Source organism: Mustelus asterias, chromosome 30 (assembly GCF_964213995.1).
Source record: "Mustelus asterias chromosome 30, sMusAst1.hap1.1, whole genome shotgun sequence".
In the NCBI taxonomy this organism is placed as follows: domain Eukaryota; kingdom Metazoa; phylum Chordata; class Chondrichthyes; order Carcharhiniformes; family Triakidae; genus Mustelus; species Mustelus asterias.
In genome coordinates, this window is record NC_135830.1 from 5,972,790 (window position 1) to 6,000,757 (window position 27,968).

A 27,968-nucleotide genomic window follows, 5' to 3' on the forward strand; every position below is an offset into this window, starting at 1 on the left:
ATCCAGGGAGGCTGCAGACTCTGGAAAGATTGGCCCAGGTTTCTCTCTCTCTTAAAGATATTGACATCCTTTGCAGAGTTCCACATGAATTAGAATTGTCTGTACTGAATTTCTATCTTGTTTTGATAGTGATGACTTTTGTAAATTCTTTTTACAGGATATTAGATGGAGAGGATTTACTGATAGAAATGTCAAGATCTAACAGTCACTCAATTTATGGGAACTGAATGTCATCGGTTTGAATCTGGAAGAAGAAACGTATAGCTGTTTGAATTGGGTGACATGATGTAATGCGGTGTCGATAGAAACTGATAGCCAAGTTCCGCACACACGAGGACGGCCTCAACCGGGATATTGGGTTCATGTCACACTATTTGTAACCCCCACAGTTGCGTGGACCTGCAGAGTTTCACTGGCTGTCTTGTCTGGAGACAATACACATCTTTTTAGCCTGTCTTGATGCTCTCTCCACTCACATTATTTTGTTTCTTAAAGACTTGATTAGTTGTAAGTATTCGCATTCCAACCATTATTCATGTAAATTGAGTCTGTGTCTTTATATGCTCTGTTTGTGAACAGAATTCCCACTCACCTGAAGAAGGGGCTTAGAGCTCCGCAAGCTTGTGTGGCTTTTGCTACCAAATAAACCTGTTGGACTTTAACCTGATGTTGTTAAACTTCTTACTGAATTGGGTGAACCATTGGTGTGAACAGAAAAGCATCAAGGCCCGTGCAACCCGAGTGACGGTGTTCCAGTGCACGTATTGTGAAAACTGCAGGAGAGACAGAAAGACACACGGATCATGGAAAAACCATGGAAATGTGAGGACTGTGAAAAGTCATTCCGTTCCCCATCAGTGCTGGAAATTCATCGACGCACTCACACCGGGGAGAGGCCGTTCACCTGCTCCAATTGTGGGAAAGGATTCACTCGGTTATCGATCTTGCTAACACACCAGCGAGTTCACACCGGGGAGAGGCCATTCACCTGCTCTCAGTGTGGGAAGGGATTCACTCAGTCATCGCACTTGCTGATACACCAGCGAGTTCACAATGGAGAGAGGCCATTCACTTGCCCCATGTGTGAGAAGGGATTCAGCGATTCATCCACACTGCAGACACACCAGAGAGTTCACACTGGGGAGAGGCCGTTTATCTGCTCCATGTGTGGTAAAGGATTTGCTCAGTCATCCAACCTGTATTCACACCAGCGAGTTCACACCGGAGAGAGGCCGTTTCCCTGCTCTGTGTGTGGGAAGGGATTCAGTAACTCCGCCAACCTGCTGAGACACCAGCAACTTCATACTGGGGAGGCTTCCTTCACCTGTTTTGAGTGTGGTAAAGGATTCAGTGATTCGTCCAACCTGTTTTCACACCAGCGAACTCACACTGGGGAGAGGCCGTTCACCTGCTTACTGTGTGGAAAGGGATTTAGCCAGGCATCCAGCCTGCAGACACACCAGCGAGTCCACACCGGGGAGAGGCCGTTCACCTGCTCAGTGTGCGGCAAGGGATTCAGTGATTCATCCAACCTGATTTCACACCAGCGAGTTCACACGGGGGAGAGGCCATTTAACTGCTTTGTGTGTCAGAAGGGATTCAGTCGATTATCTAACCTGCTGACGCACCAGCGACTTCACACTGGGGAGAGGCCGTTTGCCTGCAATGAATGTGGAAACAGATTCACACGATCATCCCACCTGCTGAGACACCAGCAAGTTCATAAGCGATTACAAGCATTGGATTCTGCTGTTAATCACACCCAGGACTGAACCACGTTCATTCTGACAGTAGGTGAAGTGGGAGGGTCGGAGGGTTTCTTTCTGCTGGACTGGCCGATCTCACAACTTTGTTTCCAGTGGGCTGATGCTCTTTGAGCCTGGGAGAGCACATTTCCACTGAAATGATCCACAAAAACTGGTGAAGGATGTTTATTTAATCCTGGATCATAAATAATGTTTTTCCTACCACCAAAGGTCGATGTAAAATAAATACATTTGTCTCTGTTCCAGTGAGTCTACAGCACAGGGCCGGGCCAGTCGGCTCAATTGGTCTGTGTCAGTATTTATGCTCCACATGAGCCTCCACCCACTGTTCTTCATCTCCCCCCATCAGCATATCCTTCTATTCCTTTCTCCCTCATGTATGTATCTAGCTTCCCCTTCAATGTATTCATGCTATTCACCTCAACTGTGGTAGTGAGTTCTACAGTCTCACCACTCGCTGGTAAAGAGGTTTCACATTAAATCCCTATTAGATTATTGAATCTCTGAAAATGCACACAGCATTTGTAACAAAAAGGATGAATTGTCAGGGCGGATAGAGATAAATGTGTGTGTCCTGATAGACATTACAGAGACTTAGTTGAAATGTCACGGAGGCTGGGATCTAAATATTGAAGGGTATTTGACATAATGGAATGGCAGGAAGCTAGGAAAAGGTGACAGGATCTCTCCCATTAACTAACGATGACATTAGTTCAGTACAGAGCTACCACCTTAGCCTGAAAGATCAGGATGAAGGATCGGTTTGGGTCGAGATAAGAAATGGTAAAGGTACGAGGTCTCTTGTGGGAGTAGTTAATGGGCCCCTTACCTAAGTTACACTGAACTGATTTCTTTATTTTGAACATGACACTATAATAGTATGTTTATTTATTAGTGTCACAAACCGGCTTACATTAACATTGCAATGAAGTTACTGTGAAAATCCCTGAGTTGCCACAACTCAGCGCCTATTTGGGGAGACTGAAGGAGAATTTAGCATGGCCAACGCACCTGACCAGCATGTCTTTCCGACTATGGGAGGAAACCGGAGCACCCGGAGGAAACCCACACAGACACGGGGAGAACGTGCAGGCTCCACACAGACAGTGACCCAAGCCGGGAATTCACCATGGGTCCCTGGTGCCGTGAGGCAGCAGTGCTAACCACTGTGCCACCGTGCCGCACTCAGATACTATATTGCACTGCCCAGAAATAAAATAAACACCTGATCAAAAAGGACTCGGAAAAAGTACAAACTTATAAATCTCAACTCCTTTTCACAAATACAGATCAAATACTTCATCATTCCCAGTTCCCAGTCACATCATTTTCTCATTATTGTGTTCTGATTATTCAAATAGTATCTGTATTAAACTCACAGATAATACCATTATTTTATTCCATGACGTCATATAAACTAACATTTGAAGCTTATACATTGTTTTAAAACTGTATTTACACATATTTTCAAATCTTCACCCAAAGCATTCCAAAGATTCATCCACAAACTGAAATATACACAGACTTTAAAGTTGTACAAACATAACATTTTTTAAACTTGTTTTTTTCTATTTCAGCAAGGGACAAGGATTTGGGTACTTGGATCATTGGGACCTCTTTAGGGGCAGGTGTGACCTGTTTAAAAAAGACGGGTGGCACTTGAATCCCAGGGGGACCAATATCCTGGCGGGAAGGTTGGCTAAGGCTACTGGAGAGACTTTAAACTAGAAAGGTTGGGGGGAGGGAATCGAAATGAGGGGACTGAGAGCGAGGAGGTTAGCTCGCAAATAGATAAGGAATGTAAACAGGGTAAGAGGGAGGTTAGACGAGTGATGGAGAAGGGAAGTGCTCAGGCTGAAGGTCTGAGATGTGTCTATTTTAATGCCAGGAGTGTAGTGAATAAAGTGGATGAGCTTAGAGCGTGGATTGCTGCTTCGAATTGTGATGTGGTGGCCATTACGGAGACTTGGATGTCTCAGGGACAGGACTGGGTGCTTCAGGTGCCGGGTTTTAGATGTTTCAGGAAGGACAGGGAGGGAGGCAAGAGAGAGGGGGGAGTGGCACTGTTGATCAGGGATAGTGTCACGGCTGTAGAGAAGGTGGACGCCGTGGAGGGATTGACTACGGAGTCTCTGTGGGTGGAGGTTAGGAACAGGAAGGGGTCGGTAACGTTGCTGGGTGTTTTCTATAGGCCGCCCAATAGTAACAGAGATGTTGAGGAGCAGATGGGGAAACAGATCCTGGAGAGATGTAGGAATAACAGAGTTGTCATGATGGGAGATTTTAATTTCCCAAACATAGATTGGAATATCCCTAGGGCTAGGGGTTTGGATGGAGAGGAGTTTGTTAGGTGTGTCCAGGAGAGTTTCCTGACACAGTATGTGGATAAGCCTACTAGAGGAGAGGCTGTACTTGATCTGGTGCTGGCTAATGAACCTGGACAGGTGGAGGATCTCTCGGTGGGTGAGCATCTTGGGGATAGCGATCATAATTCTATCTCCTTCACGATAGCATTGGAAAGAGATAGGATCAGGCAGGCTAGGAAAGTGTTTCCCTGGAGTAAAGGGAAATACAGTGTCATCAGGGAGGAAATTAGACGGGTAAATTGGAAGGAGGCATTCTTGGGGAAAAGTACCGAAGGAAAGTGGAGGATTTTCAAGGAATGTTTGTCTGGAGCTCTGCATGACAACGTTCCGATGAGACAGGGGGGTGTTGGTAGGGTACGGGAACCGTGGTGCACGAAGGTTGTGATGAACCTGGTGAATAAGAAAAGAGAGGCGTACAGAAGGTTCAGAGAGCTAGGAGGTGTTAAGGATTTAGAGGAGTATACGGGATGTAGGAAGGAGCTTAAGAAGGAAATTAGGAGAGCGAGAAGGGGTCATGAGAAGGCCTTGGCGGGTAAGATTAAGGAGAATCCCAAGGCTTTCTACAAATATGTCAAGAGTAAAAGGATGAGATGTGAAGGCATAGGACCCTTAAAAGGTGAAGGGAGAAAAGTTTGTGCGGAACCGTTAGGAATGGCGGAGCTGCTTAATGAATACTTTACCTCGGTATTCACGGTGGAAAGGGATCTGGGTGGTTGTACTGCTGGTTTGCGGTGGACAGAAAGGATCGAGCATGTGGACATAAAGAAAGAGGATGTGTTGGAACTATTGAATGGCATCAAGGTTGGTAAGTCGCCGGGACCGGATGGGATGTACCCCAGGTTACTGTGGGAGGCGAGGGAGGAGATTGCGGAGCCTTTGGCGATGATCTTTGCATCGTCGATGGAGACGGGAGAGGTTCCGGAGGATTGGAGGATTGCAGATGTGGTCCCTATATTCAAGAAAGGGAACAGGGACAGCCCGGGAAATTACCGACCGGTGAGTCTAACCTCAGTGGTTGGTAAGTTGATGGAGAGGATCCTGAGAGACAGGATTTATGATCATCTCGAGAAGTTTAGTATGATCAAAAGTAGTCAGCACGGCTTTGTCAAGGGCAGGTCGTGCCTTACGAGCCTGGTTGAGTTCTTTGAAAATGTGACCAAACACATTGACGAAGGAAGAGCGGTGGATGTGGTCTATATGGACTTCAGCAAGGCGTTCGATAAGGTCCCCCATGCAAGACTTCTTGAGAAAGTGAGAGGGCATGGGATCCAAGGGGCTGTTGCCTTGTGGATCCAGAACTGGCTTGCCTGCAGAAGGCAGAGAGTGGCTGTGGAGGGGTCTTTCTCTGCATGGAGGTCAGTGACCAGTGGAGTGCCCCAGGGATCTGTTCTGGGACCCTTGCTGTTTGTCATTTTCATAAATGACCTGGATGAGGAAGTGGAGGGATGGGTTGGTAAGTTTGCTGACGACACCAAGGTAGGTGGTGTTGTGGATAGTTTGGAGGGATGTCAGAAGTTGCAGCGAGACATAGATAGAATGCAAGACTGGGCGGAGAAGTGGCAGATGGACTTCAACCCGGATAAGTGTGTGGTGATCCATTTTGGCAGATCCAATGGGATGAAGCAGCAGTATAATATGAAGGGTACCATTCTTAGCAGTGTAGAGGATCAGAAGGACCTTGGGGTCCGGGTCCATAGGACTCTTAAATCGGCCTCGCAGGTGGAGGATGCAGTAAAGAAGGCGTACGGCGTACTGGCCTTCATTAATCGAGGGATTGAGTTTAGGAGTCGGGAGATAATGCTGCAGCTTTATAGGACCCTGGTTAGACCCCACTTGGAGTACTGCGCGCAGTTCTGGTCACCTCATTACAGGAAAGATGTTGAAGCCATTGAAAGGGTGCAGAGGAGATTTACAAGGATGTTGCCTGGATTGGGAGGCATGCCTTATGAGGATAGGTTGAGGGAGCTTGGTCTCTTCTCCCTGGAGAGACGAAGGATGAGAGGTGACCTGATAGAGGTTTACAAGATGTTGAGAGGTCTGGATAGGGTAGACTCTCAGAGGCTATTTCCAAGGGCTGAAATGGTTGCTACGAGAGGACACAGGTTTAAGGTGCTGGGGGGTAGGTACCGAGGAGATGTCAGGGGTAAGTTTTTCACTCAGAGGGTGGTGGGTGAGTGGAATCGGCTGACGTCGGTGGTGGTGGAGGCAAACTCGTTGGGGTCTTTTAAGAGACTTCTGGATGAGTACATGGGATTTAATGGGATTGAGGGCTATAGATAGGCCTAGAGGTGGGGATGTGATCGGCGCAACTTGTGGGCCGAAGGGCCTGTTTGTGCTGTGGCTTTCTATGTTCTATGTTCTATTCATGATCATCATCCCTTAAAGTCAACAGTTTCTTTGCAAATTTTCAGGCAATGATTCCTTTTTTGCTTCATCCAAAATCATTGCAGTTTTCAGTTCAACTGACTTCCTAAACTTTAAAAACTGGACATTTTATAAGTAATTTGTTGCTAAGTTCTTGAAAATTCACTTTATTACTATTCATTTGGCTTTTTTCTGTAACATATCGATCGGATTAATAAAGTTAAAGTTTGATGTTTATTTATTCGTGTCACAAGTAGACTTACATTAACACTGAAATGAAGTTAATGGAAATCCCCCAGTCACCACACTCCGGCACCTCTTTGGCTACACTGAGGGAGAATTTAGCATGGCCAATGCACCTAACCAGCACGTCTTTCGGACAGTGGGAGGAAACCGGAGCACCCGGAGGAAATCCACACAGACGCAGGGAGAACGTGCAGACTCCACACAGTGACCCAAGCCAGGAATCAAACCCGGGTCCCTGGCACTGAGAGGCAGCACTGCTAACCACAGTGCCGCCATGTCGCCCAAATATTCATGCTTTATAACGTTTCCCCAAACCTCTGAAGAATCATCTCAAATGAACAATACAAAATATGCAAGGACTGCAGATCCAATATAAATTTAGTTTTACTCAGAATTTCAATACTCTTTGATTATTTTGTTTTAATATATATTGTATATGTGGTTTCCAACAAAAGGTATGGTCTAGGAGAACACCCAGAACTATATTTCCATATGGGGGAGGCGATGGTGTAGTGGCAGTGTCACAGCACGAGTGACCCAGAGACTCAGGGTAATGCTCCGGGGACCCAGGTTCGAATCCTATTGTGGCAACTGGTGAAATATAAATTAGATGAAAATCTGGGATTAAATGTCTAATGATGATTAGAAATTATTGTCGATTGTCATAAAAGCCCATCTGGTTTACTGATATCCTTTAGGGAAGCAAATCTGCCAACCTTATCTAGTCTGACCAACATGTAACTCCAGATCCACAGCAACATGGCTGCCTTTAATTGCTCTCTCAGTTCAAGGACAATTAGGAATGGACAATAAATGCTGTCCCAGCAACACCCACATCCCTTGAATAAATAAATGTTGACATTGTCTGTGGGGAGAGAATAGAGCCAACGTTTCGAGTCTAGATGACCCTTCATCAGAGGGGTCTGACACCCCTTCTATTTTTGTAAATGTTGCCATTGTTTATTATATTAACCAAGGGATTTACTTCACCAAATAACATAAACTTCGTTCCACTCAAAGTCAGTCACAATTCATTTTTGACAAACAATATTTTTATTTTCTCCAATTCAGCACTAACACTTTCAATAAGCTCTTGAAGATCCCACCCAGAATAAAAAATATTGGCATCATCTGCAAACAAAACTAATTGTAATAACTTTGATACATTCCAAATGTCATTAATATATAAAATAAACAATTTAAGGCCCAAAACAGATCCCTGTGAGACTCCACACAGAATATTCACAAAATCTGATTCACATCATCTACTGTTACAAATTGTTGAGATTTTCCAAATAACGTCTGAGCCACTTATTCACTACTCCCCTAATCCCTTGTTTCCAGTGTTTTAAGTAATATTCCATGGTCAATTGTATCAAAATCTGTGTAAGATCAGTAGAAACCTCTATTGTAAATTGTCTTTTTGTCCACAGCATTCGTCATTTTCTCCACAAATTCCATCAGTGATAGTGAGATAGACCGACTTGGTCTGACTATTACACAGTCAGTTACATTGAGCAATGGAATTATCAGACCATTTAGCAAATGACTTCCCTTTTCTCTGAAAAATGAGAAAAGTGAGGACACTCTCCTGTAATTAGTATAATCACGTTTGTCTCCAGCTTTAAACCATAGAGTAACTTTGTCTATTTTCATTTTACAGGGAAATAGCCCAGTTTGAAAAGACCGGTTGCAAATATGTCAATGGTTTTACTCCACAATCAATAACCTGCTTAATGATTGACATCTCAGTATTGTCTGAATTTGTAGTTTTTTTATTCTTATGATATTTAACAATATCAATGACCTCCTTTCCATCAACACCTCTAAAACGTGAGATGGGATGAAGAGGTGGATATTTTCTCTTGGAACTTTTAACATCATTGTCCATGAACTCTGTTAAAAAGAAATCCACATTTGAAAGCCCAGCCACGATATGAAATATCAGCACTATAACAGGAGGAGATAAGAAAGACAGACATATTGATCTTTTCATCAACACTTCTGAGAGTTAAGAATGTGTGACATGATTTTGGGACACCGGAGTGAGTGTACAGATGTGATTTGTTACGTGTGAAAAATAGCAAGCCTAAATTCATGGTGAGATGGAGTGAAGAGCGGGTCCCAAACACGCACAGCTACTTGAGACACAGCAGGAGATGAAATGGTTAATGTGGCCAGGGGATTGAGACAACACTGTGACATCATCAAGGCATTGACACACACTCCAGAGAGAAACTGAGTTCAAAACAATCAGGATCCAATTAAACACACTGCACATGAGGAAAATTAAAGTAAAATGGATAATATTATAGATTAGGACAATTAGCCACTTGGGAGAAATAATACTGAGTAAGAACTATTCACAAGTTGGATACAGGTAAAGGGAGAGCTGGAGAATCATTTGCATCCATGCTTGATCTGTTGCTTGAAGCATCTGTCCTTATGTACTCGTAACCTAGAACTCACGGTGCTCCTTCAGAAGAAAAGATCGAGTAGATGTTACCCCAGGCAGGGCCAGAACAGAACTGGAAAATAACGGAGTGAAATTGAGTGAGGGGTCAGAGAGAGAGAGTTCTCCCCCCTCAAGGTATGGACTGTAAGAATCCTGGGGGACCCCCTCCTTCGGGTTTTCTTGCTAATTAGTGAACATTAGATTAAATTCTATGACTGGCTGTGCATTGATTTTGAATTTGATTGTTACACGTCTCCTGTTTTTATTCCTGTTGTGATTACACTCTGGGTAAGGATGGTTGACAGGTGACAGGATGGGAAATTGTGGTTTGGGTCTTTGACCAAATGTTTTATTGATCCGAAAGGTGTAAAATGGGCAAAACTTCAGCAGAAATCTAGCAGAGCTGAGAACAGATGACTTGCTGTGTGGGAGCAGGGAGATAAACAGCTCCCGGAGGACAGAGAAAACAAGAGTGCCTTGAATCCTGGATGACACCTGTGTACCAAGGCCACCATGTTTTCACTGCTTGGCATGGGAATGCTGACTCCCTGTACCAGGGACAGAGCGTGGGAAGACAATTGTTTGAGAGTTTGACATGGCATGGGCGGATACAGATGGTTCAATGACAGGTTTTGTAATTGGTCCATTCAAATGTTAGCTGGGCAATGATTGGGTTAAATCAGTCTCCATAGTCTTTGTGCTGTAACAAAGTATAAGAAGGGATTCCCCGAGCACAGAGATTAGTCGAGGTTTTACATATTGCATTGACTGGTGCCATGGCATCTGGGGCAGAGCAGGGAGCATTTCCGTGGAGATGCTGCTTCTACCCAGAGTGTAATGGTAATGCTGCTGCACTTTGATACGACTGCTCAGACATTAGCCTGTCTCGCTCTTATTGATACTGAATAAAATCTAACCACTGTCACCAATAAGGGTTATCACTGGGAATCATTTCAGAGTTTGGGAAAAGGGGAGAAAGGGTTAATTGACTCCCTGAACCCCATTTTCTAACATCACTGAGTCAAAAATAAAATCTCATCTCCTCCTCTGGCTCCTTTGCCAATTACCTTAGAGGGACTCACTTTCTGTTAAAGAACCTGCCAACCCCTCTCACCCACTTTCCCTAAAGTGCATCAATTTCATCAGGAAAACTCCAGAACAATCAAATAATTTTACTGATAAAAGTTTATTAATGAAACAGAACATGGTTAAAACAAACAGAAAATGACTTGAGGATCAAAGACAACCAGAGTAAAGGGATGTTCACAATGTTCTGGACACAACTGGATTCTCTTCAGCTCCTCTGTCCCCGTGACTCCCCGCTTTGGACACAGGGACACTGAACCCCGGGGGTCACATCACCATCAGCCCTGGTCACCTCCTCTGGTGACCTGATTGGTTGGAGGCCCATTTCCCAGTCAGTTCTCCAGTACCTTCCTGTCTCTGTATTAGTGCGACGCCCAGGGCAGTTTCCCAACTGGGGCGCAGGCCCCGTTATTCTCAGCTAAATGCTGCCCTCAGCTCCGTCGCCTGGCTGTCATTGACACGAGCAATAGAGAGACAGAAAGGTACCCCAGGCTCAAATGGGAAGTTGAAACTTGTGGCTCTAAACCAACACTTCAACATTTGTCAGTCAAATCCATGTTATTTACACTGGGGGTTTTTATGATGAGATTAATTGAAGTGTTCGGCCAGTCAGCAAACTCGAGAAGCACTGATTCCAGATTGTTCAATACTTCTGCCTTGAATCACAAAAGCTTCTCACTTTATCCCGTTCCTGAACTGAATTCCATCATCCTGAGCAGCTGTGGGTGTCACCTCTCTGTGTAAACTCCTGCCCCTTTTTATAAGGCTCTCTCATTCCTTATTGTGGGTCAATTCTTTAATGGTTGAGGATCGCTCTGTGATGTAGTGAGTGTTTATCCGGTCAATCAATGTTTCTGATGTCAGTCACAACGTCCATCGTTACTTTTCACCTGTTTCTTACTCTGTGTTTTATAAAAATTAAGTTTTAAATTTTTTACAGAATGGTCAGCTTTAAGGTTTCTGTAGTTCGTGATGAGGTCATCCAAAGGTCAAAGCCTTTCTCTTTTCTCCTTCCTGTTTAACTAAGGGGTTGTGTGGAATATTCCATTCAGGGGGAGGTGGTGGGATAGTGGGAATGTCACTGGTCGAGTAATGCAGAGACCCAGCAAAGGATCTGGGGACAGGCAGCTGGTGGGATTTGAATTCAGTGAATCAATCTGGAATTATATAGTCTCAGAAATGGTGACCATGAAACTATCATCGATTGTTGTAAAAACCCATCCGGTTCACCCTATTAATGCACCCTATTAGGGAGGGAAATCTGCCATCCTTACCCGGTCTGGCCTACATGTGAATCCAGACCCACACAGCGATGTGGGTGAATCTTAACTGTCCCTCTGAAATGGCCGAGCAAGTCACTCCATTCAAGGGCAATTAGGAGCTGAGCAACGTGTGCTGGGGCTTTGCCAGCAGTGTCCACATCCCAGGAAAGAATAAAGAATATTCCACGGAAAGTGATGGGTGATTTGAAATGAATTGAAAGTAGGTCAGGAGGTGCTCGTATCGTCCAGAGCTGCTTTTCAATGGATCCTCCTGTTTAAAATAAAAACACATCAGTGTGCCCCTTTCCCAGACACAGTTGACCTTGGAATATCACAATGCTGTTTTTAAACATTCCTTTGTTAAAGAATCAGTCATTTAGAATTGTGAAACAGACAGAAATTTAATGTTCCGTTTTTCCTGGGATCCTCCTGTGCCTGGCACCGGTGTCCTGAACAAGGTTATTAACATTCTCTGGGTTAAAGGTTCCTCCTGGTTCTTGCTGTCTGTTGTGTCCTTTGTCACAGTCGGTACCAGGACATTTCTATTGAAAGGTTGTGAAGAAATTCCAGTGAATTCCAGCCCCTTGTGTAACGTTCCATTTGGTGTGCGTCAGATTCAGAGATGTCCACGTGTGTGTGAAAAGGATTCTGGGTAAGGGTTTTAACCCTTCTTTCCCCGTTAGTAACAATGAGCCCTGTATTCAATTCTAAAGTATAAAGTCCTCATTAGATATCAATTCTACCTGTTATCTACATTTCACCAACCAGTCTATATTTTCATCACAGGACTGCAGTGGGAGCACCGTCAACATCTTACTAACTGGATTGATTTTATCGAGGAGGTGACGAAGGTGATCGATGAAGGTAGAGTAGTGGATGTTGTGAACATGGATTTTAGTGAGGCTTTCGACAAGGTCCCTCATGGTCGGCTCATCCAGAAGATTAAGATGCATGGGATTCATGGTGACTTGGCCGCTTGGATTCAGAATTGACTTGCCCTTAGAAGTCAGAGAGTAGTGGTGGAGGGTGTTTTTCTGACTGGAAGTCAGTGACTTGTGGTGTTCTATTAGTGATCTCCATTTAGAAAAAGGAAATAGAGGCACTGGAGAAGGGGCAAGAAAGATTCACAAGAATAATCCCAGAACTGTCATCACTTGTGAACTCACTGGTGTTTCACCAAGTTTGCTGACTGAGTGAATCCCTTCCCAGTCAGAGCAGGTGACCAGCCTCTGCCTGGTGTGAACTCACTGGTGGGACATGAGTTCCCAAGAGCTTTTGAAGCCACGCCCACATTTAAAGGGTCTCTCCTGGGTGTGATGATGTTGTGTCTGGGCAGGCTGGATAACTGAGTAAATCCTTTCACACACACCGAGCAGGTGAATGGTTTCTCCCCGGTGTGAACTCACTGGTGTTTCAGCAGTGTTGATGATATTCTAAACCTCCTTGAACAGTGAGAGCAGCTGAATGGCCTCTCCCCGGTGTGAATGTGCTCGGGGATCATCAGTTCCTGAGAGCTTCTGAAGCCGGCCTCTCAGGCAGAGCATTTAAAGGGGCTCTCCTTGGAGTGAGTGGCTTTGTGTCTCAGCAAGCTGGATGACTGAGTGAATCCCTTCCCACACACAGAGCAAGGGAATGGTCTCTCCCCAGTGTGAACTTGCTGGTGTTCCTGCAGGTTGGATGACGTTTTAAACCTCTTTGTGCAGTGAGAGCAGCTGAATGGTCTCTCCTCAGTGTGAATGCGCTGGTGGGACACCAGTCCCTGAGAGCTTTTGAATCCGCTCCCACAGTCAGAGCATTTAAAGGGTCTCTCATTGGTGTGAGTGACTTTGTGTTTCAGCAGGCTGGATAACTGAGTGAATCTCTTCCCACACACAGAGCAGGTGAACGGCCTTTCCCCAGTGTGAACTCGCTGGTGTATCTGCAGGTTGCATGAAGTTCTAAATCTCTTTGTGCAGTGAGAGCAGCTGAACGGTCTCTCCTCAGTGTGAGTGCGCTGGTGGACCCTAAGTACCTGAGAACGTTTGAATCTGATCCCACAGTCAGAGCATTTAAAGGGTCTCTCATTGGTGTGAGTGAGATTGTGACTCAGCAGGCTGGATGAATGAGTGAATCCCTTCCCACACACAGAGCAGGTGAACGGTCTCTCCCTGGTGTGAATTCGCTGGTGAATCTGCAGGTTGCATGAAGTTCTAAATTTCTTTGAGCAGTGAGAGCAGCTGAACGGTCTCTCCTCAGTGTGAATGCGCTGGTGGGACATCAGATACTGAGAGCTTTTAAAACCACTCCCACAGTCACAGCATTTAAATGGTCTCTCATTGGTGTGAGTGAGATTGTGTTTCTGCAGGCTGGATAAATGAGTGAATCCCTTCCCACACACAGAGCAGGTGAATGGTCTCTCCCCAGTGTGACTGCGGTGATGAATTTCCAGCTCAGATGGGAACCCGAATCTCTTCCCACAGTCCCCACATTTCCACGGTTTCTCCATGGTGCGGGTGTCCTTGTGACTCTCCAGGTTAAACAATCAGTTAAATCTCACACAGAACACGGGTACAGTCTCTCCCTGCTGAGAATGCTGTGATGCATTTTCAGGCTGTGTAACTGGTTAAAGCTCTTTCCACACTCAGTGCACTGGAACACTCTCACTCGGGTGTGTGTATCTCAGTGCATTTCTCGTCACAGCAATGTTTACAATCTTTTGAAGCCAAGAGGCCAAACAAACATTTCTCCTGTTAGATTCAAAGGCCAATGATATTCAGGTCCCAAGAAATCGAGTCACTCTGTCAGATCTCGATGTGATGTTGGAGATTTCTGTCTGATTTCTCCTTGTCTAATATCCTGTAAGTCAATTTAGAAAAAAAATCGCAATTCAGAATACGATCGAAATTCAAATCTACATTTCTAGTTTATGGAGCATTCATTAAAGACACAGTCATGGAGCATTAAACTTGCCGAGCAGGGCCTCCCATATCAGCACACAGGCAGCTGCTTTGTGAGACTGCCAGCAGTACAGACAAGTCAGAGATAAGGGTGTCCTCAGAAGTGGGATTCATTGTGAAAGCTCAGGGACGGTTGATAAGATGCAGCAATTCTGTGATTCTAATGAACATTCTTTTCTCTCTCATTCCCCAAAAGCTGTGATTCTCCATCCCACACACTCTCCCTCCATTCTCACTCTGCTGTATCTAATATTCACCCTCCCAATTCTCCTGAAGGTGCTGATTGAGGCTGATTGACAGATCCATGCTCACTGCTTCCTGTCCAGCACAGAAATCAGAACAAATAGGAGCTGCAGTCAGCATTCGGCCCATCGAGTCTGCTCAACCATTCATTGAGATTATTGGTTGATCTACCTCTGCATTATTTTCCCCACACTTTCCCCCATATCCATCGATATCTTCACTATCTAGAAACCAATCAATCCCTCTCTTGAAAATTCTTGATGACTGAGGCTCTGTAGTCCTCTGGGGTAGAGAATCCAAAACATCACCACGTCCTTGAGTGAAGAAATCCTTCCTCATCTGAGCTTTCTCTCCATTTTCCAGCCTGTTCCCAATAATTATTGACTCCCTTATCATTCGAAAACTGTCTAACTCATGCTTGAATATATTCAATCCCTCCACTGGTCCCTATGGAAGAGAAATCTAGATACTAACAATTCTCTGAGGGAAGAGATTGTTGGAAATATAAAATATAGCTGCAGTCCAAAATTACACAGCCAGATATAATAAGTGTATTTTATTACAGAGCTATAAATAATATATCTAATCTGTACCATATAACAACAGGGGAGCTGATAGCCTTGTGGTATTATCGCTAGACTATTAATCCAGAAACTTAGCTAATGCTCTGGGGACTCAGGTTCGAATCCTGCCATGGCAGATGGTGGAATTTGAATTTAAGGGAAGGAAATCTGCCGTCCTTACCCAGTCTGGCCTACATGTGACTCCAGAGCCACAGCAATGTGGTTGACTCTCAACCATCCTCCGAAATGGGCCAGCGAGCCATTCAGTTCAAGGGCAATTAGGGATGGGCAATAAATGCTGGCCCAGCCTGCAATGCCCGTGTCCCAAGGATGAATTAAAAAAACCCAACATCAGACATGTCTCTGTCCGATATTAGTTTACTGTCCCCTTTAATATATTTCAGAAATTAGATGGGCACATGAAGGAAATAAACTTGCAGGGAAAAGGGAATATAGAAGGGGAATGGGACTGACTGGATTGTTCGACAAAGAGTCGGCATGGATTCGAGTTACTGAATGGACTCCTTCTGCGCTGTAATGACTCGATGAGTGGAAATATATAACATAGCTTCAGTGCTACATTACAAGATGAGAAATAATAATAAATGTACTTTGTTACAGAACCATAAATAATATATCAAATCTACAATATAACAACACTAGGCATATCTCTGTCCTGTATTAATTTATTGTTCTCTTAAATGTCAGGCATCTCCTGGGAAAACCAGCCCTTTAATTGTGAACATTAGGAAAGGGACCATCCTTTTAGCCAGACAAATCAATGTGTCAAGCTGAGGGAGCAAAGGATGTCAATGTTTTTAAGTCAGAAAGAAAGAGACCTGGGCCAACCTTTCCAGAGTCTGCAGCCTCCCTGGATTCACTTTCTTTCCCTTCAGTTGCTGCAAGTCCCCAATTTCCCCCAGAATGAGAAAAGAAATGGATAGGGGGATAAAAGAAAGTGTTTTACTCACAGATGTGGGAGACAGAAGGAAGTTTGAGTCTGTCTGTACTCAATCTTCATTCAGAGAGAGAACAGCAGCTTTCCGGGTGAACAAGCTCATTGTCTGGTTTCCGCATTCAGACAATGGGGGAAGGTCTGGTTGGTTTCTTTTTGTTTATTACAAATACGTTAATACAAAACAATTACAAATACACAAAGAACAAATGTGAAAAAATACATTACCAATGGCTAACGCCATCCATTTATCAGTTACTACCTTCCATTTCGGAAGGGTTCATCGTCAATTACAGTTTTCCAGGGCATTGCCCTCAAAATACACCTCCATTTACAAATCATAATCTACAAATCTACAAACATTAACACAACACTACAACTGTACACAACAAAAAATAAACACTGAAGCATAAGGGCACCGTCCCCTGGGTTTGTCCACCTGCCGGGGGATGCAACCCTCCAGTGGTACTCATATCCGGGGGTTACACCTTACGGATGTTCAGCCGGAGGGGGGAAATGGGGAAAACCACCCCGCCTACTCAATCCGGAATCCCTTCCGGAATTTCAGCCGGGGCGGTGGGAGAGTCTCTCCAGGGTACTCAGTTCGGGCCTGCCTTCCCAATTTTTCTCCCGGAGAATAAAAATCCCTCTGGTGTTACTATGTCCGGGGCTTCACCACCCAGAACTTTCCCCAAGTGGATGTCACACCCCCCGGGGGTGACCCCATCCAGGGGGGGGATGCCCCCCAGGCCACAAACAACGCAAGAAAATAGACGGGGGCCGGAACAAACCACCAACTATCATAACAGGAAAACCACATATTACAATAACAAACAATCCATGAACAACCATACAATTGTGAAACATTTCGGAGGCATCGCCTTCCAGAGCTTCGCCCATCAACATTCCACCGTCCGAAGTCGACAACGCTCAACTACAGTCCTCCAAAGTCCACCACTCCGGGCCAGATCTTCCAAAATCACACCCACTGGGGCTGCACCGTCTGGGGTCACACCTTCGGCGGCTGAACCTTCCGAAACCATAGTTCCCAAATGGCTCCTCCCTGGCTTGGGTCTTCCGAGATTGCATCTACCTGGGCCACGCCTTTCAAGGCACAGGAATCCCAGCGAGAGCAGCATTCAACAAGCCCCAGCCGAAACAAAAAGTTCTTGCACAAGTCACGAACCCAAGCACTTGAAACAGAAACTTCACGCCGACCAAGGCGTTCCTCCCAGCGGCCACATTTCCAAAAGCTCACCGCAAGGCGCGCATTAAGCCCGCCTTGAACTCCTTATCCTCTGCCCGCCCCCTGCCTGGAGCACACCATACTGGCCAACACGCAAAGCGAACGGCCAATATGGTGGACTGGCTGGACAATCCAATCTTTCCCACTCACAGATGTTGGTTTCTTTTTATTTATCACAAATACGTTAATACAAAGCAATTACAAATACACAAAAAATACATTACCAATGGCTAACGCCATCCATTTATCAGTTACTATCTTCTATTTCGGAAGGGTTCACTAACGGTCATAGTTTTCCAGGGCATTGCCCTCTCAATACACCTCCAATTACAAATCATAATCTACAAAGTGACAAACATTCGTACAACACAACAAGAATAAACATTGCAGCATATCCGCCGCCCTCCAGGGCACCGCCTCCTGGGTTTTTCCCCTGCCGGGGGATGCAACCCTCCAGAGGTACTCAGGTCCGGGGGTTCCACCTGACGGATGTTCGACTGGAGGCGCGGGGACAGGAAAACCACCCCAAACCTACTCAATCCGGACTGCCTTCCGGATTTTCGGCTGGGGCGGTGGGAAAGACTCTCCGGGATACTCAATTCGGCCTGCCTTCCCAATTTTTCTCCCGGAGAATGAAACCCCCTCGATGTTACTATTCTGGGTGCCCCGGACACTTTCCCCAACTGGATGTCACACCCCCCAGGGGTCACTCTATCCAGGGGGGGGGGGGGGGGGGAGATGCCCCCCAGGCCACAAATAATGCAAAGATTTTCCGTTAATTAGTACAAATACAATATTACAAAACAATTACAAATGGACAAAGAACAAATATGAAAAATACATTACCGATGGCTAACACCATCCATTTATCAGTTACTACCTTCCATTTCGGAAGGGTTCATCGTCAATTACAGTTTTCCAGGGCATTGCCCTCAAAATACACCTCCATTTACAAATCATAATCTACAAATCTACAAACATTAACACAACACTACAACTATACACAACAAAAAAATAAACACTGAAGCATAAGGGCACCGTCCCCTGGGTTTGTCCACCTGCCGGGGGATGCAACCCTCCAGTGGTACTCATATCCGGGGGTTACACCTTACGGATGTTCAGCCGGAGGGGGGAAATGGGGGAAACCACCCCGCCTACTCAATCCGGAATCCCTTCCGGAATTTCAGCCGGGGCGGTGGGAGAGTCTCTCCAGGGTACTCAGTTCGGGCCTGCCTTCCCAATTTTTCTCCCGGAGAATAAAAATCCCTCTGGTGTTACTATGTCCGGGGCTTCACCACCCAGAACTTTCCCCAAGTGGATGTCACACCCCCCGGGGGTGACTTTATCCAGGGGGGGATGCCCCCAGGCCACAAATAACGCAAGAAAATAGACGGGGGCCAGAACAAACCACCAACTATCATAACAGGAAAACCACATATTACAATAACAAACAATCCATGAACAACCATACAATTGTGAAACATTTCGGAGGCATCGCCTTCCAGAGCTTCGCCCATCAACATTCCACCGTCCGAAGTCGACAACGCTCAACTACAGTCCTCCAAAGTCCACCACTCCGGGCCAGAACTTCCAAAATCACACCCACTGGGGCTGCACCGTCTGGGGTCACACCTTCCGCGGCTGAACCTTCCGAAACCATAGTTCCCAAATGGCTCCTCCCTGGCTTGGGTCTTCCGAGATTGCATCTACCTGGGCCACGCCTTTCAAGGCACAGGAATCCCAGCGAGAGCAGCATTCAACAAGCCCCAGCCGAAACAAAAAGTTCTTGCACAAGTCACGAACCCAAGCACTTGAAACAGAAACTTCACGCCGACCAAGGCGTTCCTCCCAGCGGCCACATTTCCAAAAGCTCACCGCAAGGCGCGCATTAAGCCCGCCTTGAACTCCTTATCCTCTGCCCGCCCCCTGCCTGGAGCACACTATACTGGCCAACACGCAAAGCGAACGGCCAATATGGTGGACTGGCTGGACAATCCAATCTTTCCCACTCACAGATGTTGGAGAGAGGAGGAAGATTGAATCTGTCCACTCCCCCAAGATGTGGAGATGCCGGCGTTGGACTGGGGTAAACACAGTAAGAAGTTTAACAACACCAGGTTAAAGTCCAACAGGTTTATTTGGTAGCAAAAGCCACACAAGCTTTCGAGGCTCTGAGCCCCTTCTTCAGGTGAGTGGGAATTCTGTTCACAAACAGAACTTATAAGACACAGACTCAATTTACATGAATAATGGTTGGAATGCGAATACTTACAACTAATCCAGTCTTTAAGAAACAAAACAATGGGAGTGGAGAGAGCATCAAGACAGGCTAAAAAGATGTGTATTGTCTCCAGACAAGACAGCCAGTGAAACTCTGCAGGTCCACGCAACTGTGGGAGTTACAAATAGTGTGACATAAATTCTGATTCTAGGATCGCATGATAAAGACTCAGGAGGAAAAAAGCAGAAATATTTATGTGAAATAGTGTGACATAAACCCAATATCCCGGTTGAGGCCGTCCTTGTGTGTGCGGAACCTGGCTATCAGTTTCTGCTCCGCGACTCTGCGCTGTCGTGTGTCGCGAAGGCCGCCTTGGAGAACGCTTACCCGAATATCAGAGGCCGAATGCCCGTGACCGCTGAAGTGCTCCCCAACAGGAAGAGAACAGTCTTGCCTGGTGATTGTCGAGCGGTGTTCATTCATCCGTTGTCGCAGCGTCTGCATAGTTTCCCCAATGTACCATGCCTCGGGACATCCTTTCTTGCAGCGTATCAGGTAGACAACGTTGGCCGAGTTGCAAGAGTATGTACCGTGTACCTGGTGGATGGTGTTCTCACGTGAGATGATGGCATCTGTGTCGATGATCCGGCACGTCTTGCAGAGGTTGCTGTGGCAGGGTTGTGTGGTGTCTTGGTCACTGTTCTCCTGAAGGCTGGGTAGTTTGCTGCGGACAATGGTCTGTTTGAGGTTGTGCGGTTGTTTGAAGGCAAGAAGTGGGGGTGTGGGGATGGCCTTGGCGAGATGTTCGTCTTCATCAATGACATGTTGAAGGCTCCGGAGGAGATGCCGTAGCTTCTCCGCTCCGGGGAAGTACTGGACAACGAAGGGTACTCTGTCCACTGTGTCCCGTGTCCCCCAAGGCCCGGGGCTGCGCATGTCCAAGGGAGAGGGGAAGCTGCGCATGTGCGGGGGAGTGCCCACCCACTGACCTTCATTCTGAGGTGTTGACCAATGGGACCTCTGGAGGACCGGAAGGACTCTGGTCCTCCAGCCAATCAGAGCTCCCCATTGTCTGAATGCGGAAGTTGGACAATGAGCTTGTTCAGCTGCTCATTCCGGCCCAGCAAAGCTGCTGCTGCTCTACCTCTGAATGAGAATTGAGCTTCAGACGGCCTGAAACGTGCCTCCTCTGGGGCAGCGCCTGCACTTTGTTTCCGGGGTGGGGAGGGAGGTGAGCTGCTGCCTGCCTTGCCCGGCCTGCCTGTTGCCTGCCTGCCGTCTGGCCTGCTTACCTGCCTGCCTGCCGTCTGGCCTGCTTACCTGCCTGCCTGCCGTCTGGCCTGCTTACCTGCCTGCCTGCCGTCTGGCCTGCTTACCTGCCTGCCTGCCGTCTGGCCTGCTGACCTGCCTGCCTGCCGTCTGGCCTGCTTACCTGCCTGCCTGCCGTCTGGCCTGCTTACCTGCCTGCCTGCCGTCTGGCCTGCTTACCTGCCTGCCGTCTGGCCTGCTTACCTGCCTGCCTGCCGTCTGGCCTGCTTACCTGCCTGCCTGCCGTCTGGCCTGCTTACCTGCCTGCCTGCCGTCTGGCCTGCTTACCTGCCTGCCTGCCGTCTGGCCTGCTTACCTGCCTGCCTGCCGTCTGGCCTGCTTACCTGCCTGCCTGCCGTCTGGACTGCCTGCCTGCCTGCCGTCTGGGCTGCCTGCCGTCTGGACTGCCTGCCTGCTTGCCATTTGGCCTACCTGCCGTCTGGACTGCCTGACTGCCTGCTTGCCTGCCATCCGGCCTCTGGAGGGTGCGTTCTCCCCGGGGGGAGGGAGGAAGAGAGGACAGGGAGTGACTGGAGGAGAAAGGGGGGGGGGGCGAAGGCGTTTGGACTGTCTCTTTTCCATCTGCAGTGGGGGGGGGGGTGAAGGCCTTTTCCTAATTCCCCTACCCACTGCTGCTGTCCCCGGGACCGGCACCCCCTCCCCTTTTCCCTCCTGACTGGGGCACCGGCCTTGTGCCTCATCTCCCTCCTGCTCCTCCAACCTCCTCTCTCCCTCTCTCGCTCCGGGGAGAGAGCACCTACACCCTTCCCCGCCTACCCCACCCTGCCTTCCCCACCCTGCCTTATCTTCCCCATCCCACATACGCCCTGCCGTGCATCTGGGCAGTCTCGGGGTGGGCGTAGCACTTCCCCTGATACCATGGCGACATCACCAGCGTCGCCGGTGGCAGGGCCTTCTCGGCCCACCTATGCGGGCGTGGCGGCTGCCAGAGCCCCCGCCGCTCCCAAGGCCCTGCCGCCATTCTCTTTAATCACGCGGCAGCTCGGGGTGAAGTGCTACGCCCACCCCGACATGTCTATCGAGGCCTGCGTCAAGGCAATGGCTGGGGTTGTCGGCCCCTCAGCCATTGTCGCGGCCTCAAAGATGTACGGCCGGGCTGTATTCTTCCTGAAGGCCGAGCGGGCGGTTCGCCTCGCCCTGGAGAAGGGGCTCACGGTGGGCGGGACGTTCCTAGCGGTGGACCCTTTGGAGGCCACCGCCCACAAGATAGTAATATCGAACGTCCCGCCCTTCCTACCGAGTGAGCTCCTCCTCCCCCACCTCCATCTACTGGGGGAGGTCAGGTCCGGGGTGCAGCCGATCCCGCTCGGCCTTCGGGACCCCTCCCTCCGCCACATATACTCCTTCCGGCGCCAGGTTTTTGTCCGCCTGGCCCGGGAGGAGGAACTGGAGGGAGGTTTCAATGTCCCCCACGAGGGGACCACGTACCGGGTCTTTTGGTCCGCGGACGGTGTGCGGTGCCATGCCTGTAAGGAGGCGGGGCACGTGCGGAAAAACTGCCCCGTCTCCAAGGCCGCCGACCGCCAACCCAAGGCGGCCGCAGCTGGCACCGCAGCCCCCTCTCCCCCCAAGCGAGTACCATCTGCCCCCCCGCGAGGGGAGGCCACGCCGGCAGCAGCTGCCACCTCAGCTGCCGGCGGGGGGGGGAGCGGAGCCCCCGCGCGGCCAAAAGGCCCAGAAGGGACCCACGAAAAAGACGGGGGGTACCGGAACCCCGGCCCCCAGGGAAAACACCCCAACCACCCCGGCAGCCGGCTCAGGGACCGCCTCAGTCTCCACCTGCGCCCCCCCCCCCACCACCACCACCACCATCTGCCGGGCCCGTGGGCTCTCCGGGGCCTAGTGCTGGGTTCGGCGCCCGGGATCATGGGCCCGAGCATGGGGGGGTAAGCGACCCCGAGCCGGCAAAACTGGCGACGCCGCCACCTCGGGGGGAAGTGACGGGAGAGCAGGGGGGGCGCGGCAAGGCGAAGAGGGGCGGAGGGCGAGGGGCCTCGCCTGCCCGAGGGCAGGTTAACAAAAAGAGGCGGGGCCCCTCGGGCACCGTAGAGTTCGAGGTCTGCGTGCCCCTCCCCCCTTGTGAGTCATCTCCTGCCGTGCCCCCACCTGTCTTTGTGCCTTGTCCCGCGAAAAAAGGGGGCAAGGCACCCTGTAAATCCAAGCATGTGCTGCCTCAGTCCCCCGGCGAGGAGTCTCCGGGGCCGGGTGGCAGCGGGGCCCCCACGGTTCCGTTCCACCCGGCCGGTTACAACCCGGAGTTCTTCTTCAGTCTGTCGGGGGACTGGGGCGACACTCCAATGTTCATGTCCTCGTGCGGCGGCGGCGAAGAGACGATCCACTCGTCCTCTCCGTCCCGACCTTGGACGCTGGACATCCCCAACCTCAGTCCGAAGGATACACCGGACCTGGGGGGTGTCCAAGCGTCTGGGGCGGGGGGGGGGGCTGGGCCGCCGTCGCACGGGGGCCCGCAATCCGGGAAAGGTGAGCCCGGGGGGAACCCCTCCTCCACCGATCCTGGGGGTGGGATCGGGGAGGGGCTAGGGCTAGTTGGTGGCTCCGTGCCGCCCGCCGTACGTCCTGCGGCGGGGGACTCGGAGTCGAGGGGCGACCGCCCTGAGGGGGTCAGCGGCTCGGTGGAGGGCACGGGGACACTTTCAGAGTCTGCCCAGAGCGAGGCGGGGGACTCCCTCGTGCCCCCCACCGAGTCGTCCCTCATCCCCTCCAAGGACCTCAGGGTCTTTATCCGTAACCATTCCGGTCGCTCCGACATAATCCGGCTAGCCCTCGGCCGCTGGCCGGACCTGGCGCAGCTCGTCCGGTCCGTGAAGGCATGCTCGCATGCCTCCGCGGGCCTGGAGAAAATAGAGCGGCGCTGGGTACTGCGGTTCCTCCACAGGCTCGAAAAGGTGGGGGGTGGACTGGTGAGAATTGCGCCAGCGCCCCCCACACACCTAGTTAAGTGGTGACGGTGGCACAAAGCTGCTGACATGAAGGTGACCATAGCCAGCCTCAACATCAACGGCAGCAGTGGGCCACACCGCAGGTTCCAGAACTTCTCGGTCCTCCGTGACGGGAAGTATGCGGTGTGTTTCCTGCAGGAAACCCACACCGTTCCGGGAGACGAAGCCCAATGGCTCCTGGAGTGGCGAGGGGGGGTCTACATGAGCCACCTCACGCTCGCTTCTTGCGGGGTGGCTATCTTGTTGGCCCCGCATTATAAGCCGGAGATCTTGGGGGTCAAGGAGCCGGTGCCAGGCCGGTTGCTGCACTTGACGGTCCGTGAGGGGGGCGTGGTCATTCACTTGCTGAATGTCTACGCCCCGACCGCTGGACCGCAGCAAACGACTTTCTACGAGAAAGTGTCCGCTCACATCGACACCATCGCGGGGGGCGAATGCATTATCCTCGGGGGAGATTTCAACTGCCTCCTCGAGGCACGGGACCGCACCGGCCCCTGGCTGCGCACTCCGGCGGTGGTGAAGTTGCGGGACCTGATCGGGTCCCACGACTTGGTGGACGTCTGGAGACATCTCCATCCTGGCTCCAGCGCCTTCACTTTCGTGAGGCCTGGAGTCGGAGCGTCCAGGCTCGACCGCCTTTACATTTCGAAGGCGCACGTGTCCGGCGTGTCCTCGGTCTCCATGCGGCCGGTGTCGAGCACGGACCACAGCCTGGTGTGGGCGGACTTTGCGCCGTCTCGCATCCGGCGGGGGTCCGCGTACTGGCACTTTAACAACACGCTGCTGGAGGACGAGCGCTTCCTGGACTCGTTCCGTCGATTCTGGGCCGGCTGGAGAAGGAAGCGGGGAGGCTTCCCCTCCTTGAGGCTCTGGTGGGATGTGGGCAAGACTCACGTCCGTACCTTCTGTCAGGGGTACGCGAGGGGGTCGACAAAGAGGCGGAAATCCAGGCTCGAGGAGTTGGAGAAGGAGGTGCTCGACCTGGAGGCACGTCTCAGTCGGCCTGACGCGGACCCGGCCCTGCGTTCGGAGTACAGGGAGAAGAAGGACGCGCTGCGGGACCTGCAGCTTGCCAGGTCTCGCGGCGCGTACGTGAGGTCGCGGCTCCAGTTCCAGGTGGACCTGGACCGCGGCTCCCCCTTCTTCTACTCGCTGGAAAGAGGGCGGGCTAACCGTCAGCAGCTCCTTACGCTGCTGGCCGACGACGGTTCCCCCGTCTCGGATCCGGAGGGCATCCGGGCCATTGCCCGGGAGTATTACACCTCGCTCTTCTCTCCGGATCCGTCCAGCGAGGATGCCCGCAGACTTCTGTGGGAGGACCTGCCGCAGGTCGGCCCGGAGGGCGTCGGCAGGCTCGAGGCCCCTACCACCATGGCCGAGCTGACCGGCGCCCTAAATGGCCTCAGCCGGGGCAAGGCCCCTGGGCTGGACGGGCTGACAGTAGAGTTCTTCAGGGCGTTCTGGGACGTCCTGGGGAGCGACTACGCGGGGGTCCTGGGGGAGAGCGTCGCTACCGGGGAGATGCCCCTTTCGTGGCGCAGGGCCGTCATTGCCCTGCTGCCCAAGAAGGGGGATCTCCACCTGCTCAAGAACTGGCGCCCGGTCTCCCTCCTCAGCACGGATTATAAAATCTTTGCCAGGGCTATGGCTTCACGCCTTGGATCCGTGCTGGACCACTTGATCCACCCTGACCAGTCCTACACGGTCCCGGGCCATTGCATACATGACAATCTCCACCTGGTCCGGGACCTAATCCATCACACCCAGAGGGCTGGTCTGTCGGGCGCCTTCTTGTCATTAGATCAGGAGAAGGCGTTCGACAGGGTGGAGCACGAGTATTTACTCGGGACTCTGCGGGCATTCGGGTTCGGGACGCATTTTGTCGCCCGGATCCGATGACTGTACTCTGCCGCAGAGTGTCTGATTAAGGTTAACGGGTCCCTGACGGCGCCCCTTCGCTTTGGGAGAGGAGTACGGCAGGGCTGCCCCTTGTCCGGCCAACTGTATTCCGTATGCGTGGAGCCATTCCTGCGCCTCTTGCGGAGGAGGTTGTCAGGTTTGGTCCTGCGCGGACCGGACGTAGGGGTGGTCCTGTCAGCTTACGCCGACGACGTGCTCCTCATGTTCACGGACCCGGCTGACCTGCGGAGGATGCGAGAATGCCAGGCGGTGTACTCCGCCGCGTCCTCCGCCAGGATCAACTGGGCCAAGTGCTCCGGACTCCTTGTCGGTCCTTGGGAGACGGACCCCCTCCCGGAGGAGCTCAGGCCTTTCACCTGGAGCAGGACCGACCTCCTCTACTTGGGGGCCCATCTCTGCCCAGCCGAGGAATCCTGGCCGGCGAACTGGCGGGAGCTGGAGGCCAAAGTCTCCGCCCGCCTGGGTCGCTGGACAGGACTGCTCCGAGTGCTGTCCTACGGGGCGCGAGCTCGCGTCATAAACCAGCTGGTCGCCTCCATGCTGTGGTACCGGCTGGTCCCTTTGACCCCTCCCCCTGGCTTTGTCACCGATATCCAGAGAACCCTCGTGCGGTTCCTCTGGGGCAATCGACTGCACTGGGTCCCTGCTGCGGTCCTGTATCTCCCGCTTGAGGAGGGCGGACAAGGTCTGGTGTGCCTCCGCACTCAGATAGCGACCTTCCGCCTCCAGGCCCTGCAGAGGTACCTTTACGTTGAGCCCCCTCCACAGTGGTGTGCCATGGCGACGTATTTCTTCCGCCAGTGGCACGGCCTCAATTATGACGTGCAGCTCCTGCATATCGAACTGGGGCGTGCTTCGACCGCCCTGCAGGAGTTGCCCGTCTTTTACCAGGACCTCCTCACTGTCTGGAAGGTCGCGACGCAGCTCTCCCCCGTCAGGAGTAGCGGCTCTCGTGCGAGAGCCGCTGCTCAGGAATCCGCTCCTCCAGCCGTATAACTTCAGGTGGCTGGCGGAGAGGGGGGCTGTGGACGCCGGGGTGACCAGAATCGGGGACGTGCTCGATGGCGGAGGAGCGGGCTGGATGAGTCCCCGCGTGCTGGCTGAGCGCGCGGGGACGTCCGTCCGGCGCGCGGCCAAAGCCATCCTAGACCTTAGGACGGTCGTGCTCGGCCCCGAAACTGCACGCAAACTTGAGACGGCACAGGCGTGCGGTGGGATCCCGCCCGAGCGTTCCCCTGTTCGGGCGGGATCCCACATTCAGACCTGGCCTCTCTCTCTCTCTCTGGCAGTGCAGGGCTGCGAGTTAATTGAAACCCATCTTCTCTCAGCTCCCAGTGCTGGTGATGTGAAGCTGGGAGTGGGGGGGAGGGAGAGCCTTGGGATAAACCATTTGCCTGGTGCTCACTAACCCACACACACACACACACACCCCCATACACTCAGAGACAGGTTGGTGTTGGACTGGGCCAGGTAGGAGGAGGTGTGTTCAGGTGAGGTTGGAGGAGCTGTGGTTGGATAAGGATTGATTGGGGAGGTGTGGGACTCAGTGAGGTTATAAAAAGGCTGGCGATGCATTGTCCAGTCTCTCTCTACACGTGGGTTGGTAAGTATCAGGTAAGCTGTGTCTTTGTGAGTGAGTGAGTCAGTGTGTGCTTGCATGGAGTTCCAGCTCTGATATTGTAACCCCCCCTTTCCCAGCACAAAGCCCCTGGCCAAGGATCTCTCTCCCCACCATGGGAGAGGGGATGGAAGGAGTTGGAGAGATCACCGAGGGAAAACATGTGCGATGGTGAGTATGAACCTCTTCACTTTCTGTCCGCACCTTTCCCGCCTCAGCCCTGCTTTTCTCTCTGTTTGCAGCCTCCTCTCAATCTCCCTCTCCATCTTTCTCTCTTTCAACCTTTCTCTCTCTCAATCTCTCTCTCAATCTCTGTCTTTCTATCTCTCAATCTTTCTATCTCTCAATCTTTCTATCTCTCAATCTTTCTATGTCTCAATCTTTCTATGTCTCAATCTTTCTGTCTCTCAATCTTTCTCTCTCAATCTTTCT

General features: G+C 50.6%; 2 protein-coding genes across 2 annotated transcripts in view; one reads left to right on the forward strand and one right to left on the reverse strand.

Annotated features, from left to right (window-relative positions):
- LOC144480718 (uncharacterized) overlaps window positions 1-27,968 on the forward strand; it is a 370,150-nt gene that overhangs the window by 94,608 nt on the left and 247,574 nt on the right. The window contains exons 12-13 of the mRNA XM_078200309.1: window positions 780-1,578; window positions 14,994-15,001. Of these exons, the coding sequence (XP_078056435.1) occupies window positions 780-1,578; window positions 14,994-15,001 (807 nt within the window). The remainder of the gene's footprint in view (window positions 1-779; window positions 1,579-14,993; window positions 15,002-27,968) is intronic.
- LOC144480658 (uncharacterized) lies at window positions 1,637-16,476 on the reverse strand. The gene is made up of 3 exons (XM_078200256.1): window positions 16,259-16,476; window positions 13,204-14,380; window positions 1,637-1,700 (listed from the first exon to the last, which is right to left on the reverse strand). Exons 2-3 carry the CDS (start codon window positions 14,028-14,030, stop codon window positions 1,637-1,639), a joined length of 891 nt encoding a protein of 296 aa, XP_078056382.1. The 5' UTR covers window positions 14,031-14,380; window positions 16,259-16,476.

Coding starts and splice junctions, on each gene's coding strand:
- LOC144480658 (XM_078200256.1), bottom strand. CDS start 14,030: ATGGAGAAACCGTGGAAATGTGGGGACTGTGGGAAGAGATTCGGGTTC. Junction 1,701..13,203: donor TCCAACCTGCAGGAACACCA/GCAAGTTCACAC, acceptor GTGTCTCAGCAG/GTGGGATGATCGTGTGAATC.